This window comes from Anguilla anguilla, chromosome 1 (assembly GCF_013347855.1).
Source record: "Anguilla anguilla isolate fAngAng1 chromosome 1, fAngAng1.pri, whole genome shotgun sequence".
NCBI classification, from domain to species: Eukaryota; Metazoa; Chordata; class Actinopteri; order Anguilliformes; family Anguillidae; genus Anguilla; species Anguilla anguilla.
The window spans coordinates 18,706,835-18,724,309 of record NC_049201.1 but is presented as its reverse complement, the minus strand read 5'-3'; the positions used below and the strand labels follow the sequence as shown (position 1 = coordinate 18,724,309).

The window sequence follows — 17,475 nt, the reverse complement described above, 5'->3', positions numbered from 1 at the left end:
TGACCCCTTCCTGATATCATCTATCATTGCATATTTGTCACACTGAATGGTTTCAGATCTTTAGACAAAATGTAATATTAGACAAAGATTTCAGATTATTATTAGATCCACTTAAATGCATCAAATACTTTTAATCTGTAGTACTCTGATGTTCTTGTGAACATAGAGAAGAGTGTTGTTGGTGTCCCGTCATATTGATGAACACAGCCTCTCTAAGAAGTTCACGTTTTGAGGCCGGTTAACCCAAAGCTTGGAGTAGTGAAACTCAATACTACATTTAACCCACTGGCTAGTTAAGACCAGTTTGACATTTGGGGGAGATATTGTTTGGGGCTTTCGAAGAAGAGTTGCAGCTAATGTTATGCTGTGCATCTTACTGTATGGCTTGGAGCCACTGATAAAACTGCAGCCATTTAAACAGTTGGTTGTCATTTTTCCCAGTTCAGCACAGCAGTTGCAAATTTCAAGTTTCTATTGTTCATAATGCTTTAAAAGTTGGACCAAGACATTTCTGTTTCTGTTTTGCCCTCTTGTGAAGCTGTTGACAGGTACATAATTTAATATTTGATGAATTCAAAGGGGTGTCAGGGGTTGCCAACACACTCAGCAATTTATCCCGCTTTGATTTTGCCTACTCCTCCTGATTGCTTCAAGATGTTCTTCCCCCATCCTTGTTTTCTGGGGCTAAAAAACCAAACAGACAGATTTTCACAATATTTACCAGCCAACTCTGCAGGATCTTTCCCGTCCTTCTAGAGCACTAAGTCCCAAATTATTTTTAATTCAGGCCCTCAGAAGAACTGCCAACTCTTCAAAAAAGAATATCTCAGCGATTCAGTCAACCTGATATCCCGTCTGCCGAATAATGATTCTTTGTGTTCTTGTCCGAACACACTGTACCATGGGGAAAAAAGAGTGCCGCTCTATCTAATCACAGACGTGGGATTCTGGGAATCTTTTTCTTGATTGGACATATGTACACCACACAGCATCGTCTGTGTTGGGGACAGGACTTTTCACTCAAAAGTGATCTTTTTGAGGACCATATCCCTGTGTAGCCAGATAAATAGCCATGTAAGATCTGGAAGATCTATAAAACTAGGCAGTATGCACACTTTAAGGCTGGTGATAGCAGTTATAGATTTTGTATATGGGGTTTAGTGTGTATCTTTTGATCCATCTAGCCTGTGCTGATATACTATTATTGACCCAATATTATTGTTGCATCAGGGATTAGCCAATATAATGTTAATGAGACTTTGCTCTATGAATGACTTTACCTCTTCTAGGTACAGATGCCCTGCAGCTAGGATAAACTAATAAGAATTTGGCAGTTTGCTCCATAGCTAATGATTAGCCATACTGTCAGTTCCTTAAGATGTGTACTATGTTACAGTTTAGACTGAATCAATATGAATCATGTGTGTCAGATTAATTCCTGTTTGTATAGGGGCTTTGAAGGGGAAAGCTCATTCTCCCAAGCCCACACACTGATGGAGTTTGTCTGGGACTTCACACACGAGACTAGACTAAAAAATAGTCCTGTCTCTTTTAAAACATTTCTGCATATTTCTCCCTGCAGGAATTAATCAAAGTGCGATTACATTGTTACACCAGATAAATTAAGATTGGTATTGTGAATGGGTCATTAGACATTGCGTACACAGTGATTACCATTTTTTGGTGAGGATTTGATGCACATGTTTAAAGCTTGAATGCTTGTTCCATAAAAACATGAATGTTCACTCCATAAAAATGAATTTACTGGCAAGGATCACATCATCTTCTTCAGTTGTCAGTTCAAGCTTGGCTGGAGAAGGCGTGAAGAAGTCATTACTCTCTGTTACAACACTAACAGGGTGGTCACAAGAAGTGTACCTGGAAACTACATGTAAATGGGGACTCCCATATTTGTGCAGTAAATACAAAAATACTTACATGCATGGTTGAAGGGCAATTAAATCTTATAGAAAATTAAGTATTGAGATTTTAACAGATCATGACAAGCCATCAGATGAGACCAGAGTAAAGTAAACCTCAAATCTATGAACCAAAACGGCTTTTTATTTCTGTACTGTTACTAGCAATGTAGGGAAAGCCTCCTGATGTGAAAGATCAGAATCTCAATGGAAAAACAGACATATCAGCAGGTGTTTTATTTCCCCAGAAACCAATGTCTCATACAGTAAATTCATTGGCAATGTCAGTATACTGTGCATGGATACATTCCTTGTGTCTCAAGTTGTTAGAAGTATTTATAAAACTCTTTAGAAAAGGTTCCTGCAGTGCCACGCACACAAGGTTCAGGGTTGGTCTTTCTTGATACATGCAGTGACAGGCTTAATTTCCTCTTGGACAGACATACTTTTTCCATGGGAGGAAGAAAACAACGAAACAAAACCATCTTTCTAATTAATAAGCATCGCTAAATTCTATTTTGGCAGCATGCCGAGTTCCATTTATTGTGGTGTGTGAGAACAGCTAGCGATTTACTGTTTGTTTTAACCAAAATCCTGCTACAGCCAAAATACGAGCGTGAGGACCCTTCTTGTGAAGTATGTCTTCAGAGTGCTTTAACCTCTGTCCTGCCACTCAGGGCTATCTTTCCCACTGCCAGAAAGACACATAAACCACAGGGCATGAGTTGTTTGCCATAGTACCCCTTCAGGAAAGGCTTTAAGAGAAGAACACTTTCCTGAGGTATCAGAAAGTACATTACATTTTGGCTGCAGTGGCCTTTTCCTCGCAGTAGAGGAAATGCACTTTGAAGGGTGGAGTCCTTAATTTAAAACATACATTTGCTCCACTTCCTCCCCATCGAATGATCTTTTCATCATTTACTGGACGTTGCCTGAGGAGTAGATGCCATTTTCTAATTGCATAGTTGTACGTCTCTCCAAGGAGGCGTGCGTTTGTCCAGGACCTGCACCGAAAAAATATTTCTTCACTTACACAGTCGATTTTCCAACATCACATAGTTTTTTACAATATTGTCATGTGTCTTATGTTATGAAGCATGTTGTTATAAATCAGTAAGGAGAAACAAGCTCTTACTGTATGTCACAAGCAAAGTTACTGTACAACCCGGAATGTGAAATTGAGATGTGATCCTTTACTAGAAATTCCTAATGAATGAGTGTATGTAATCTAGATGCCTTTTTGTTTATGAGCCCCTTCACTTCAGGGTTGTTGTCATGCCAGTGCTGTGTGTGCATGCCTGCTTATATGTGTCGTCCTGTCCTCGGTCACATGATTTCTCTCAGCGCCCTTCCTGCTCGAATGGATTCGGTTTTCCCACACAATTACCATCTCTGCTTCGTCTCATTGCTACACGTTCTTGGTTCTGATTTCATTCTCTCCCTTTTGAGTCGTAGCTACTAATTACGCCTACCTCAGGACTTGAAAGCGTTTTTCTCCCAATGAAAGTGGCTGCCTGTGCTTGTGAAAAAGAAAAAGAGTCATCCGGTTCGTCCGGAGTGCGTGATCTACTCTGTCTCCCGTCCCCGTATCAGAAACCTAATCTGCTTCAAAGCACCTGGTATGCTCTGGGATGACAGCGCTGGGTTTTGGAAAATGTTTCTAAGTGCCCAAGATGAGTAATCCAGTATCAGTAGACAGTAGTGTAGTCAAAGGAGCCCATTATGTTAGCACAAGCTATTTTTTCACTTCTGTGTTTTGTCTTGTGCAAAACTACCTACTGCTATACATTACAAACAAGTGGAATATTTTGAATATAATGCAAATACCCTGCAGTGTATTTTTGAATATATATATCTGCAATATGTTACAGTAATTTGCACATGTGCCCTATCATGTATTGTGGCGTATAGAAATATTTTGAAAATATACTTTTTTTCAACATATTTCAGTATATTACTATTCTGTAATGATCTGGCGTGATCAGCATGATGAAGTTTATTGGACATTCAGACTTTTCCTGTTTAAACCTGGTTACCTGTTTTTGTGCTTGATGTTGTCAGATATAAACGAGTGCCTGATGCCTGGGATTTGTAAGAACGCTGAGTGTCTGAACACCAAAGGTAGCTACAGGTGCACCTGCAAGCCCGGATACATGCTGGACGCTGCCAGGAGCCACTGCGTCTGTGAGTCTCTCACACTTACCATGTGCACATACATGTGCACGCTCAAACACACACACACGCAGGCACGCACGCTCAGCCACACACAACCACACACAGACACATAGACACACACCCACAGGGCCACTGTCAGGGGGGTGACCACCGGATGCATTGTTCCGGGCTCTGCTGGATGGGGGGGCCCAATGATCTGTGAACTTTGGGTAAATATTATTGTTCAGGGCCCAGGAAGAATATAATAATATAATTTGTCCTGGGCCTGGGAATTTCATCCAGCAGCCCTATGCGCACACACACACACACACACACACACACAAACTGGAGATTCTGATGTTTCTCCCATCTTGGGGTGTCTTGCTGGATTTTTACGCACTGCTCTGCCCTCGTGCAGCGGACAAGGCCGTTTCCGACAAGAGGGGAGTGTGCTACCGCTCCACGTCGGCCGGGACCTGCTTCCTGCCCCTCACCCAGCACATCACCAAGCAGATCTGCTGCTGCAGCCGCGTGGGCAAGGCCTGGGGCCCGGCGTGTGAACGGTGCCCGGTGCCCGACACAGGTGTGTGCCCTCGCATCCTACATCCTGCATTCTACACAGTACTGTACATGCACTCTCTCCCTTTACGGGAATGACACTAACAGTATGGTTGAAATGACGATGGACTGCTTTCTTAAGGGGAAAACCCAAGCCATTTATTGAGCTGAAGATTTTTTTTCCTCATGTCCAGCTGCCTTCCCACCTCCCCTCTGATAGCCTAGTTGGACTGGTTCATTGCGTCTCTCGTTGCCATTGAGAAACACAGGCTGAAGTTGTTCTTGTTCTCTCTTAATGGCCTGTGTTCATGCGTCTTGCAGCCAAATGGATGGATAGGGGATTGTTTGAAAAGGCTGACTGTTTACCCTGGAAGTGTCCCGTTGATTCTGAAGAACGGGCTCCATGAAAGCGAATAAGGCGGACGTTAGGCTGTGATGTGAACTCTTTTGATGAAAAATACTTCCATGCAAAGTTCTGTAACAACTCCTTGATTTCCCATTCTCGGTGTTCAATCAGTGGGTCACACACATCTGTCTGGACTCCGCTGGGTGAACTTTTATTGGACATGTTGAATTTAGTGTGAAATCCTAAATGTCCTCCAGACACCTAAATACCTTTGGCAAATTTTTTTGGAGTAAGTAGTTAGTTACATGAATTACTGTGTATGTGCCCATCAAAACAAATATTAGCATAATGATTAATTTTGTTGGCTGTTACAATGCTTTGAGACATGTAATATATTTCAAATATGTCTAAACATATTTGAAGTGGAAATGAACCAAAATAAAATAATTTTTAAAAATCCTCGATCAGTGGGAGGGAGCCTTGCATTGACACATAAGCTCTTGAAGAGAGATACCATCAAATTTCCAGCTTGGTTTGCAAAAAAGAAAGAATGAATTTAGCCAAAGGAAACATGGGAAAAAGTTGTCATCCTCTGCTTTCTCTCAGATTGTATCAACTGGTCTCAGGAAAAAGCCCACTTATGATGCCTTTCAGCTCATTCATCGGAAGTTTGGGTTGATGTGGGTAGAGGGCAGAGGCTTGGACCTCCGTGGTTGCTACTAGAGATGTGACACACAGAGTCTAATCGGCGATCTGTTCCAACTGTTAGTGTGGGAGAGTGTCAGTGGTCTGTTCATCCCAGAAGATCCAGAGATAAGACCTTCAGCTTGTGATCAACTGCGTTGAGACCGCGCATAGCCTCCCTGCGGATTTTCGCTTGGATGTTATCGATGCCTCTCAATTTTCATCTTCCCTCGTGTTTATCCGAAACGTTCTCATCACCGGGTCTGGGGGGGGGGGGGGGGGGGGGGGGGGAGGAGGGGGGGGGGAGACTTTGCCGACTCCCATTGGGTCTCATCACAGTGATGTCGCTGTGATTTATCGCGATGCGTCCTTCCAATGTAAATGTTTGTACAGTTCCCTCTCTCCTGGGTCGCATGCAGGATAATCCTGTCGTAGAGTTCTCACCACTGCGAAGGCGCCTGTGCGTCTGTTGCTCATTAGCTGAGGTGCCATCACTGGATTTACAACCTGAAGTCCGGGAGTTAACTGATCCGACATCCATTTTTTTTGCCGAAACGTTATTTATGTTGACCAATGTGACTATGTGGATTGTACTTGTCATACATTTGTTTTTCCATGATAAAAAACTCTATCAAGCCATTTCTCCAAGGAATACTTTGCGTGGTTTAAGACATTGCCTTATTTTTTGCTGCCAAGTTAGCTGCATAGTGAATGAGATCTGTATAAAGCTACCTAAACAAACAGTGGTTTTAATTTATTTATCGTTGCATAATGTACTGTTCATTGTTTTTCTAACCTATGTCAAGCTTATTCTTCTTATTTATCTCACTGCTATTAATGAATACACTCAGATTGTAGCAGTTAACTAGAGGTTAATTGTCATGTGATTACAAGCAAATGTTTTTTGGGGGCAGGTGAAGTTTTGGACTGTGCAAACACCCTATACTGTACAGTGTGATTGTTCCAAACAAACTTGGAAACTCATTACGAATCTCAGTGTACCTCCTTGCAAAGGCAGTCCACGTACTCAGAATTCTCATAATATCCAGCGTTATACTCATAGGAGTTCTGTTAGGGTTAATAACCTCAGCCATGGGTGAGCCCCCGTGATCTGCCTGAATAAAATCCTCTTCTTAAATTTCTTACACATTGGAGGTCAGAAAGTTACTGTAGATATACTCACCGTCTCCCTTTCAGCATTTTCAAGGCCATTCACACAGACACACACACATCCCTCAGGCAGATGTTACGCGATAAAACTGGCAAATTCTCCTGTGCAGACGGCAGAAATCTGAAGGCTCCAGATCAGGGATAAGTAATGTCATGCTGTACATAATGCTATTACATGGACAGCTTATTGTATTTTGCTGTGTGGACCAGACAGAAATGTGATCCGCAATTACACTCTGGCAGCGCTGCATGTTTGCTCAGGAGCCCTTTAGAATGGACCTGCACGCTGTTTTCTGAGTCATCTGTGCTTTGCCTTTCCCTTTAGACCATTTTAAGGAGATCTGCCCGGCTGGCCATGGCTACACTTACTCCAGGTCAGACATACAGATCTCATTACGGCAGGTGGAGGAGGAGGAGCTGAGGAGGACCGACGAATCCCAGCATCCACTGCCCCCTCCTCACCACCATCACCCCCAGCAACCCCAAATCCCACAGTATCCCTCGTTCATTCACCCTGACACTGAGCCTCCCAGGACACCCATCTGGCAACCAGAAGGTGAGAAACATCAGGGTAGCAGAACCTTTATATGTTATTAGTCACAATGTGGAGCTGCCAGCCGCGGTCAGTACTAGCGTTGTCCAGATTCATTACCATACTGTGAACCCCCTCCATTGACTGTAATAGTGCCCCAGCTGCTCCCAGTATCATATTTGACCAGTACTGGATTGAGTGATCAATGCTGTCACTCAAGTTCTAATATTATCCAGCTAAAATAATTTATAGCTTGCTGGCGAGTTTGAATAGAAGCTTTGGATTACTTATGTGACCTACTATAAACCTTGTGGAATATATGTAGAGCTTGTCTGTCAGTAAGTATTCATCCAAGTACAGCGCCAAAAAAAGGTGACCATAATAAAGGACACTGTTGCACTTTTGAGTGCGGTGCTAAAGTAATAAGATAATAAAGACATCCAACTGTATACATGGATAATATGTCAAATGTAAACCGTACGGTTACCCGCCAAGCGCGTAAGCAGTAATAAGATGAAGACACTTAAGATAATTGGCCTCAAAACATATACAAAACTAAATTTGACTTATTTGGATGATGTTGAAATGTAAAAAAAAAAACCTGATGCAAAACCAGTAATATAAATCATGTCATACAGTATATCTCTAAAACATAGATATTTGAGGAGAGAACTAAATCCAGGGAGTTCAAACATCTGCAACCCCTGGGCTTTCAGTGAAGTGTTCTTGTGGTTTGTGAGGGTGAGATAATGCACTGGCATCGGTTGAGCGAAATGTTTTATAAGCGTGGTCCATAAATATTTACGGATTATGTCTTCATTATCTGAGATCTGTCTCTTTTTTCTGTTGTTTGCATTTTTTCATGTAAAGTTGAGCATTTTGAAATCTTAATTGAGCTTTAAAGGCTTGAAGGATAAATGTGCGATAAGCTGTATTTTATTAGAAACAAAGACTTTAAGACATGTAATTTCATTTGAGTGAGTTCCACTCTTTCAGCGAGATGTAGCGGATCAGTCTAAACAGCAAAACGCCCAATGACAACATTGCTCAAAATTGTTATGATAATGTACCAGAGTGTCAGCTTCCTCCACTGATAAAACAACATTCCTTTGTCTCCTAACAGATGTTGAAATATTGAGAACAGTAAGTGTTCCCTCTTTGCAGTGTGTGCTTGAAAATATTAAAGATTTAAGCAATTTGTCACACATCAGCAGTCTGTGAAAATAAATCATTTGATGTAAGCTTGGAAAAATGTACGTAGACCACACTAATACACATTGTAACACATCCATCGGTTTGTGATTCTGTGAACTGTGATTCAAAATATGCAGGTCAGTTTACTGGTGAAAAAACAGTGTTTGTTCCTCAAATTTTCATTTGTAGTTCTTACACAGGTTATAATAGTACATACAGTACAGTACAATAAATACTTACAGCACATGTACACTTGATTGTATAGAACCCTAGAAAATAAACAGTGGCTAGACATAAGAACTATCCACAAATATCTAATGAAGCTTTTTGCTTTTCTAGCCTGCTGCTGTGACAGATTCTCCCTCGAGGTATCCAGGTAATTTTATCATTTAAATATTTTACACCTTAGTTTATTGCGGAGAGTAATGCTTATGTAGCAGAAAATTATGCTTGGTCCATTCATTCATATACATTTTTCCACATTAATATTGTTAGTGATCGTGCCAGTTAAAACAGAGCTTTGTCATACAGACCAGGGCTCAGTGGCCCCTGACACAAGGCGTTTAAATCTCCATTATAACTAAGATGAAACCTGTAATTCTTTTGCCAATATAAACATTTATCAGTTCTCCGTGCACTGTAGATCTGAGGGCCCCCTGTTAATTCTGCAGCATCACTTATGCCTTCTTACTATTATTAATCTCCGGGTAAAAGTTTATGTTCCAGTCTGGCTACTGTGGGAGTGCTGTATAATTGATTTTCATGTCATTTAACAATGGAAGAACAGATTCTCTACCAGCACGGGCAGGGCAGGAGCAGCCGATCGGACCTGTGTGTGGTGAAGGCCACGGTTCCATTCGCAGCGTGCTTACAGATCTGTGTCTGTTTCCCCCCTGTAGATGTGTTAGAGAGGACCACCCCCCACTATACCATCGACCTGAAGCCAGAGCCCGAAGGCCGCGACACCACATCCATAAACGTTGTTACCCAGGTTACAGGTAATGTACATTTTGCGATATCGGGTGCCCTTTCATTGATATGCTTACTACCATGTCACCAAACTGCTGCTAACAGTATAGATTTATACTGAAACGTTTTCTCATCCATTGAACAGCAGCAGTGAAATTTTGTGCTAGGCTATCATACAGCTGAAAGCCTTACACTGTGCCCTGAATCTAAAATGATTTAGCGTTGTATTTGTTGATATTAAGATAATTTAGGCTGTGGCATACACTGGAGCACTATGTGGTAAAATTGAATTATATATCTGTGTGAAATTTTTACAGTTTTTAAAAAAGGTGCCTTTACCAATAAATCCCAGCCTTTTCTGTCAGGACAAAAGGAAGGAGTCTTTTCATTGAAATAAATGTACTTATAAATGATTAGTCTCCTGCAGCTCTTCCAGCACTGTGGCTTGCAGCAGCTCTTTGTCTTTGTGCAGGTGTTACGCTAAGACCTGTGGGAGTTTTGGCGGGGTCAGCCAAGTTTGTGTAGCAGACCCCCTCCTCTCTCTGTCTTAACAGCACGGAGGAGTGATGGAGCGGGAAACTTGGGGAAGCTTAGGCCAGGAGAGCAGCAGGGTGTAAGCGAATGGTACAGGCCCCTGGTTTCTCGATGAAAGGAACTCCGGAGATTCGAGGGAACCAATCAAAAATCTCAGATACCAGGGTTAACAGCTCACTCGGTGCTCACTGTGGGGTCTTTAGTGGTGGTCGCTGCCACCTGTGTCAATAGTGCTCAGCAGTAAAACCGTTCGCTCATCCCATAAAACTGGTTCTGTGCACAGAGGCAGCAGATCTCTCGGCGCTGGGGGTACAACACAATGCACCCCACCCACCCACACACTGAGATTTCTCGTTTGTGCTTACAGATGTTGACAGATGTTCCATCACCCCCACCATCTGTGGTCCAGGGGTGTGTGTGCCAGTGCAGACGGGCTATACCTGCCACTGCCACCCGGGCTACCAGCTCAATGCACTGCAGACTAAGTGTTTGGGTAAGCTGGGGAGGAGGACTGGGATTTCTAAGACTTTCATTACTTCATATAATTGATGTAGTGTGCATGTGCGTATACAATGCTGTCCGCAAGTATTTGGACAGTGACACAATTTTTGATGGTTTGGCTCTGTACTCCAGCACATTGGATTAGAAATAAAACAATGAATATGAGAATAAAGGACTGACTGTCCGCTTTAATTTGAGGGTACTTACATCCATTGGGTGATCTTTGTTGGAATTACATCCCTTTTTATTCATAGTTCTCCCATTTTAGGGCACTGAAAGTAATTGGACAATTGGCTGCTCAGTTGTTCTTGGCCAGCTGTGTGCCATTGCATCATTGGTTCATGCAGAAGAAAGCTAACAAAAGGTCTATAGTTGATTCTAGGTGTGGTATTTGAATTTGGAGTCTCTTGCTGTTGTCGCTCAACATGATGACCAAAGTCAAAGCAAATAAAGCAGGCCATTGTGAGGCTGAAAAATCAGAATAAATCGGAAACATTGCCAAAACATTGGGTGTGTCCAAATAAACAGTTTGATACATTGTTAGTATGTAAGAATGCATTGGTTAGCCTCAGCAATAGCAAACGACCTGGTAGACCATGGAGGACCACTGTTTTGAATAGCCATAGAATAGTTTCAACTGTGAAGAAAAATCCATTTTCTTCTGTCGAATAGATCAAGAACACTCTCCAGGATGTAGACATAAATGTGTCAAAGACTACCATAAAGAGTAATTGGTAATGTGACTGCTGACATTTGCAGCAGGAGGAATTCTGAAGTGTATGGAACCACCTTGTCTGCTCAGATCCAACCAAATGCACTAAAACTCTTTGGACAGCCCTTCACCTTGCAGCAGGACCCCAAACATACTGCTAAAGCAACCATGGAATTTCAGGGCCAAAAGGTGGAATGTTCTTGACTGGCTAAGTCAGTCACCTGATCTGAATCCAGCTGAACATGCATTTCACTTGCTGAAGACTGAATGTGAAAAGCCCCCGAACAAATAGGAATTAAAGATGGTTGAAGGATAAGCCTGGCAAAGCATCACCAGGGAAGATACCCACCATCTGGTGATATTTATGGGTCATTGTTTGATTTAAACAATGATTTAATCAATGTTTATAGGTCATTGTTTGATTTCAAATCCAATCTGCTGGCATACAGACCCAAAACAACAAAAATGGTGTTGCTTTCCAAATACGGACTGCACTGTTTATATGTGTATGTGTGAGTGTGTTTGTGCAAATGTGATACTTGAATTCACAAGTGTGGAGACCTTGAGAAGTCAAGATTAAAAACCATATGAAAGCCATCTCCGTGTTTATGTTGACTCATTTTCTGAGTCTTGACGACATGGAGAAAACAATCCAAAGAGCTGTCATGAATCTTTTATATGGTTCCTCAGTCTCCACATTGTGTCCAAGTCCCACTCACAGCTATCCCATAAAGGGACGCTGGTGTGCCTGAAAGTGGTCCAAAGACAGGGCAGAGGGAGAAAGTGCACTCTCCCCTATCTGAACAGTAACACACCAGCTTTTTTTCCCTCAGACGTTAATGAGTGCGACAGCGACCCCTGTGGAGGCAAAGGGCACTGCGTGAACATTCTTGGCTCCTACACTTGCCACTGCTACACTGGTTACAGCCAGGTCATCACTCAGAACAGGAGGTTCTGCCAAGGTGAGGGAGCCCTGGATTCTGGGTAATGTTGTTCTTTTGCAAGGTATAGGACTTGTGGTACTTTATATACTACATGTGTTTTTGCACACCAGAGGATGTGCTCAGTGCATTTGAAGATGAGAGGCTCTCGCTAATATTCTCTTGTGTTTTGTGAACACAGATGTGAACGAGTGTGACATGCCCAACAAGTGCCCGGGCAGCCGCTGCATCAATACAGAGGGCTCCTACACCTGCGAGTGCGAGAGTGGCTATGCCAAGAGCTGGAGAGGGCAGTGCGAGGGTGAGCTCACCTTAATGCAGCGATGCTAACAGCTTACCCAGTGCCTAAATCTGAGAGTTAACCTGTGACTATGATGCAAAACTCCATTTTGGTAGTTATGAACTGCATGTTCCCACAGCTACAGGCGAGTCATTGTTTGAATTCCCCCGGCCTCGTGCCAGTGGAAAAAACAAGGAACAGACTATATGGGGGATGAGGAATAAAAGGACTGTTAATCCAGTGTAATATCAATGAGTTGTTGTTGTAAGAGAATTGCTCCTCCTCCCCTCCCACTCCGCAGACATAGACGAGTGCCGAAAGCCCAACGCCTGTCCCGAAGGAAGATGTCTGAACACCCCTGGCTCCTTCCAGTGTCTGGCCTGTGGCCCCGGGTTCAAGGCGGCTGGCGGGAGGTGTCTGGGTAAGAGAGACGCCCAAGGGTCAGAGGCGCACTTTTGTTTCCCTTTCAGTTTTATGATCGTTGAACAATCTCCCGGTTGGGCACAGGATAGGATTACAAATGTACAGTAATTGTTGGCAACTGTCAAAAATGACCAAGTCCCTGGCAGCAAGGCTCGCCTTTAGGAAGTGTTAGCCGCCCCTACGTTTCCAAGAAGCCAGTAGTCCTGTTCAACTAGATTTTCACCTGAGGCTCTATTCGAGGGCCAGAACCATTAAAATGTTTATGAGGATTTAAGGGAAAAACTCATGACATGTACTTAAGCTGTATTTTACATACATACCTCATGCCTCAGCTATTTTATGTGCTGTAGAAAATCACAGCACTCAGCAAACACTGAAAACATAGTCCACTTCGGCTGATTAAAGACATCTTCTGGGACTTCCCGTGATATATTTCTCCTGTGCGTATGGCTTCGTATTTGTTCGCTGAACTTCCACTCTTTAAAAAATTGTTCAGTGGCTAAAGTGTTTTTGTAATATCTGCCCCTGTCTCCCCCGCCCCATCCCGGCCCCCAGGTTGAGACCCGTATTGTTTAAACACATCGGCTTGTTATTGCTGATCTTTTCATATCTTCTGCCGCTGTAAAGGATTGTTTGTAATACTTCAATTTGGGGGAGTCAAAATATTTTCTCTTGGCCGCGGCCTTAAACAAACCATGTATTATTTTTGGATGGCTTCGGACGCTGCAGTTCAGCCCAGCGGGGGTTGAGGGTTTATTAGTTGTGCTCAGAGAAAAGGCTTGACTTTTTCTAGAAAGACTGAGGTGATTCCTTATTGTAAAATGGATCAGCAAACTGAAGGAAGAACTTAGCTCTCCTTCAGAGTAGGGAAAGCAGTTTAATCACTCTGTTGTTACCATCAGTGTTGGAGTGGAAGTGAAGTTCCCCCTGTGGTTTCTCCACTGAAGGTTGTATGCGCTTGTTAGTGTACTGCATTCAGGGAAAAGCCACACACATTGTAATCTGTCATCTCATAATAGATATCATGTTCACCAAATTTACCACGCTATGGTGATATGGGAAACAATTACATCATTCCTTAAACATGAAACCGGCTGTGGAGCTGTCCTGCCCCAGGGACATCAAAGTAATCTTGTTACTGGGTTCCTATGCTGTCACATGTTACTTGTTTGTAATGTGAGAGAAGGGAAACCCCATATTTTAGAGATGCATTTTCCTACAACACAGACTGAGCTTCTCTCTTTCTCTCTCTCTCTCTCCACCTGGCAACAGGTGTCTTGTCTCAGCTTATCAACAGTGTGAATCTTGACAGCGTATTGTTTTGAATAAAAGTACTGCTTGGGTAATATGACTAAAATCCTCTCAGCAGACTCCAGCACAACTGCAAAAAAAACGAAAAAAAAAAAACGTCATGGTTATTGTAGCTACCTTACAAGACTCTTATTAATGCTTTTATTAATTCTCATTTGACCCCAGGAGAATGCCTCCCCTGGTCTAAATTGCTTCTATAAATATTTTTTCACAAAGTATTACATATGCTTAGGAATCCTGCTTTCAGCCAAAGAACCGATTAATCCCATTATATATAATGGTGTGCCTTAAACAGCTGCTGAAGGCTTGGGCTCAATAGCTGAACCCTGAAATCGGGGAAAAAACGGGCTTGCTGCAAACCCACGCGGCATTGTTCTGGAGCCAGATGGCCGCGAGGGCGGAGCAAATCTAATGAAACGAGAGCTCGGAGCGCTAGCCCAAGCATTTACAGTTTTTTGGTTGCCAAAGTTAATCCAGTCAATTGCCTGTAGTACAGCGAGTTGTGCCCCATTGGTTGCCAGTTGGATAGGACCGATCTGAGCCCTTGAAACAGAAAACAGCTTGGGTCCCTGTTCAGGCTTATCATGGATGGCTTTCAGAGATGCCAGGAGTTTGCAGAAACAAGGCTGCGGGGAGCACTGACAGACATCTGGCAGTGGCCGCCGAGAGGCACACACACAACAGGGCTCGTTCTTCGCTGTGCCTTTCCCCTCCGGCAGCCCTTGTGTGTCTGTCCCCTTTTTAAAAACCCTCCATTGGTGTACGTTGTTTTTCATCAAGGGATCGCACACACTGGGAAAATACCTTGATCCCGGGCCCATTTCAGAGCTCAATTACTGGGCCCAGAGCTTATTGCTCATTAACTGCGTTAGCCATACCTGCCTGGCAAACACAGAGCATTATGAAATATGGTTCTGTCTCACGCCTGGGGATTTCTCAAAAAAGCATTTTGTTACTTTATAATGTGTTCTGCAAAAATAAAATTATTCTTGCGTCCTGTTTTTTTCAGGATGTGTTTTGGCTTAGCACAGTGTGTGGAAAAAATGAGGTGCTGCAATACATGGTAACACAAACACTCTTTTCTTTCTGAATCTGAGAAAGCCTGTTGGGATTGAAATGCTGTAGCTTTGCACAAAGGAGTATTATAAACATCCTTTATGTCTTCAATCTTGAAAAAGGCCATCTTGATTAGACCATTGTAGCGGTGGTTCATAATAAAATACTAGAGAAGCCGCACTCGTTTGATGTCGGACTTGTTTTCTCTACCTGCTCCTTGGGTAAAATATTTAATGTTTCTGCAGATCTTTTGATGCCTTTAATCCCTTGCTTTTTTTGCTTGTGTCATCTCAGATGTCAACGAGTGTCAGAACCCTGGGGTGTGTGCCCACGGCAGGTGTGTCAATATGGAAGGCTCATACACGTGCATTTGTAACGCTGGCTATCAAGCCAGCCCAGACAACAACAGTTGCCAAGGTACATGAAAGCTCTTTGTAAAAAAATACTTAAGTTGTTTTTAATGGTATCTTATTTTAAACGTGCACTAGCCAGTGTTTATCACTCAGGTATATCTGCTAGGTATGTTCTTTGTGCGTGTGTGCCAAGGAGATCAGGAGTAGATCAATCATCACTCCTTTAATTTAGAAAATGTTTATCGACTCCCTGAAGGCTTAGAATTACTTCCTAGCCCCTTTGTTGTATACCTAGCTTTTATACCCGCAAGTTAAACGATAAAAACTAAGGTAGTGTTTCATATTTGTCGGAGATCAAGCCTAGAGACCCTTGAAGCTTGCGAAGGGCTTAACAAATGTGTGTATGTGTGAACAAGGGGCGGATTTGGCTGATAATGTCTCCTTTGTGTCGTCTTCTCCAGATGAGGATGAGTGTCAGCTGCCAGGAGTCTGCCATCAGGGCAGGTGTGTGAACCTGGAGGGGACCTACAGGTGTAGCTGTAACCTGGGATACCAAGCCAGCCAAGACGGCACACTCTGCGAAGGTCTGAAAATCACGGAATATAATATAGTTTTGCTACAGTATATATATTGTTTTGCGCTGCCATAAAGTGTTATAAACATACCCATAAACTGGATGCTGTAGATTGGACAGTCTGAACCGGAGAGTTTAATGGTTGAGTAATGGTTGAGTTAAATAAATTCTGTATTCTGCTTTTTATTCTTTATCATGTATTCACACTGTGTTTATAAAGCTAGCTAAACAGCAACACGGAAATTCCCTACTAATTAGCTGCATATACGCTGCTGTATTTTTTTTCCATTAGATATCGATGAATGCACAACCAGAAATGTGTGCCCTTATGGAATATGCACCAACACTGAAGGTTCCTACTCATGCTCCCACTGCAGGCCGGGATATGTTCGTTCAGCAAATGGACAGAGATGTGAAGGTACTGTATGACATCCTTTCTCTTGTAAGTCCAGCGAAGCACCATCTCAGAATGAGCCCAGTATATACACACTAAAGTGCTAACATATGTGCGCATATGGACCAATACTGCACATGTGTTTCTGTGTATTGAATCACGTGTTTGTTTGATAGATGTGGACGAGTGTGCTCAGGGGACAGTTTGTCCAGGTGGGGTCTGCACCAACACAGAGGGCTCTTTTACCTGTGAGCAGTGCCAAAGGGGCTATAGCCTTTCCCAGGACAAGCGGAGGTGTGAGGGTAAGTCGGGTCTAATCTCTGGTCAGAGATGACCTCATCACCTCATTCTGGCTGTCTCTATCCTGTCCTCCATTCAAGTGAATCAACTACAGCTTACTGGCAGTTCAAGTGTTAGAGGACAGGCTCTTTGGCCAGCATCAATGGTGCTTTCTTGGGGAAAAAAAGCATAATAAGGTGATAAGGACATTAGGACGGATAAAAAATGAATTTTTTAAAAGTATACGAGTAGAGATCTGCTTTAAATAAGGAAAGCATTCATGCTGTCAGATCATTATGAACTGCTAGAGCATTGATATACCCTCTTCCTGCTTGTAAGCCGTCATAAGTCTCACCAGCCAATTATATTGTTTGTTACAGATGTGGATGAGTGTCTCACTCCTTCTGTGTGCAACAATGGGATTTGCCTGAATGCTGAGGGCTCCTACTCCTGTGTCCCCTGCCCCAGTGGCTACATCGTGTCTGCTGACGGAGAGCTTTGTGAAGGTTAGTCTTTCTTCTTTGAGATCACACCATGACAAACGTCACAGAGCAATGCAGTTTTAACGCCCTAGCCTGCGAACGATTGTTT

At 42.9% G+C, this 17,475-nt stretch overlaps 1 protein-coding gene across 1 annotated transcript in view; it reads left to right on the top strand.

Moving 5' to 3' along the window:
- LOC118210364 (latent-transforming growth factor beta-binding protein 2-like) overlaps positions 1-17,475 on the top strand; it is a 108,594-nt gene that overhangs the window by 68,931 nt on the left and 22,188 nt on the right. Inside the window, exons 10-24 of the mRNA XM_035386529.1 lie at positions 3,981-4,103; positions 4,492-4,656; positions 7,157-7,387; positions 8,487-8,506; positions 8,897-8,933; positions 9,457-9,555; positions 10,428-10,553; positions 12,107-12,235; positions 12,396-12,515; positions 12,796-12,915; positions 15,579-15,701; positions 16,099-16,221; positions 16,504-16,629; positions 16,782-16,907; positions 17,265-17,390. Of these exons, the coding sequence (XP_035242420.1) occupies positions 3,981-4,103; positions 4,492-4,656; positions 7,157-7,387; positions 8,487-8,506; positions 8,897-8,933; positions 9,457-9,555; positions 10,428-10,553; positions 12,107-12,235; positions 12,396-12,515; positions 12,796-12,915; positions 15,579-15,701; positions 16,099-16,221; positions 16,504-16,629; positions 16,782-16,907; positions 17,265-17,390 (1,794 nt within the window). The remainder of the gene's footprint in view (positions 1-3,980; positions 4,104-4,491; positions 4,657-7,156; positions 7,388-8,486; positions 8,507-8,896; positions 8,934-9,456; positions 9,556-10,427; positions 10,554-12,106; positions 12,236-12,395; positions 12,516-12,795; positions 12,916-15,578; positions 15,702-16,098; positions 16,222-16,503; positions 16,630-16,781; positions 16,908-17,264; positions 17,391-17,475) is intronic.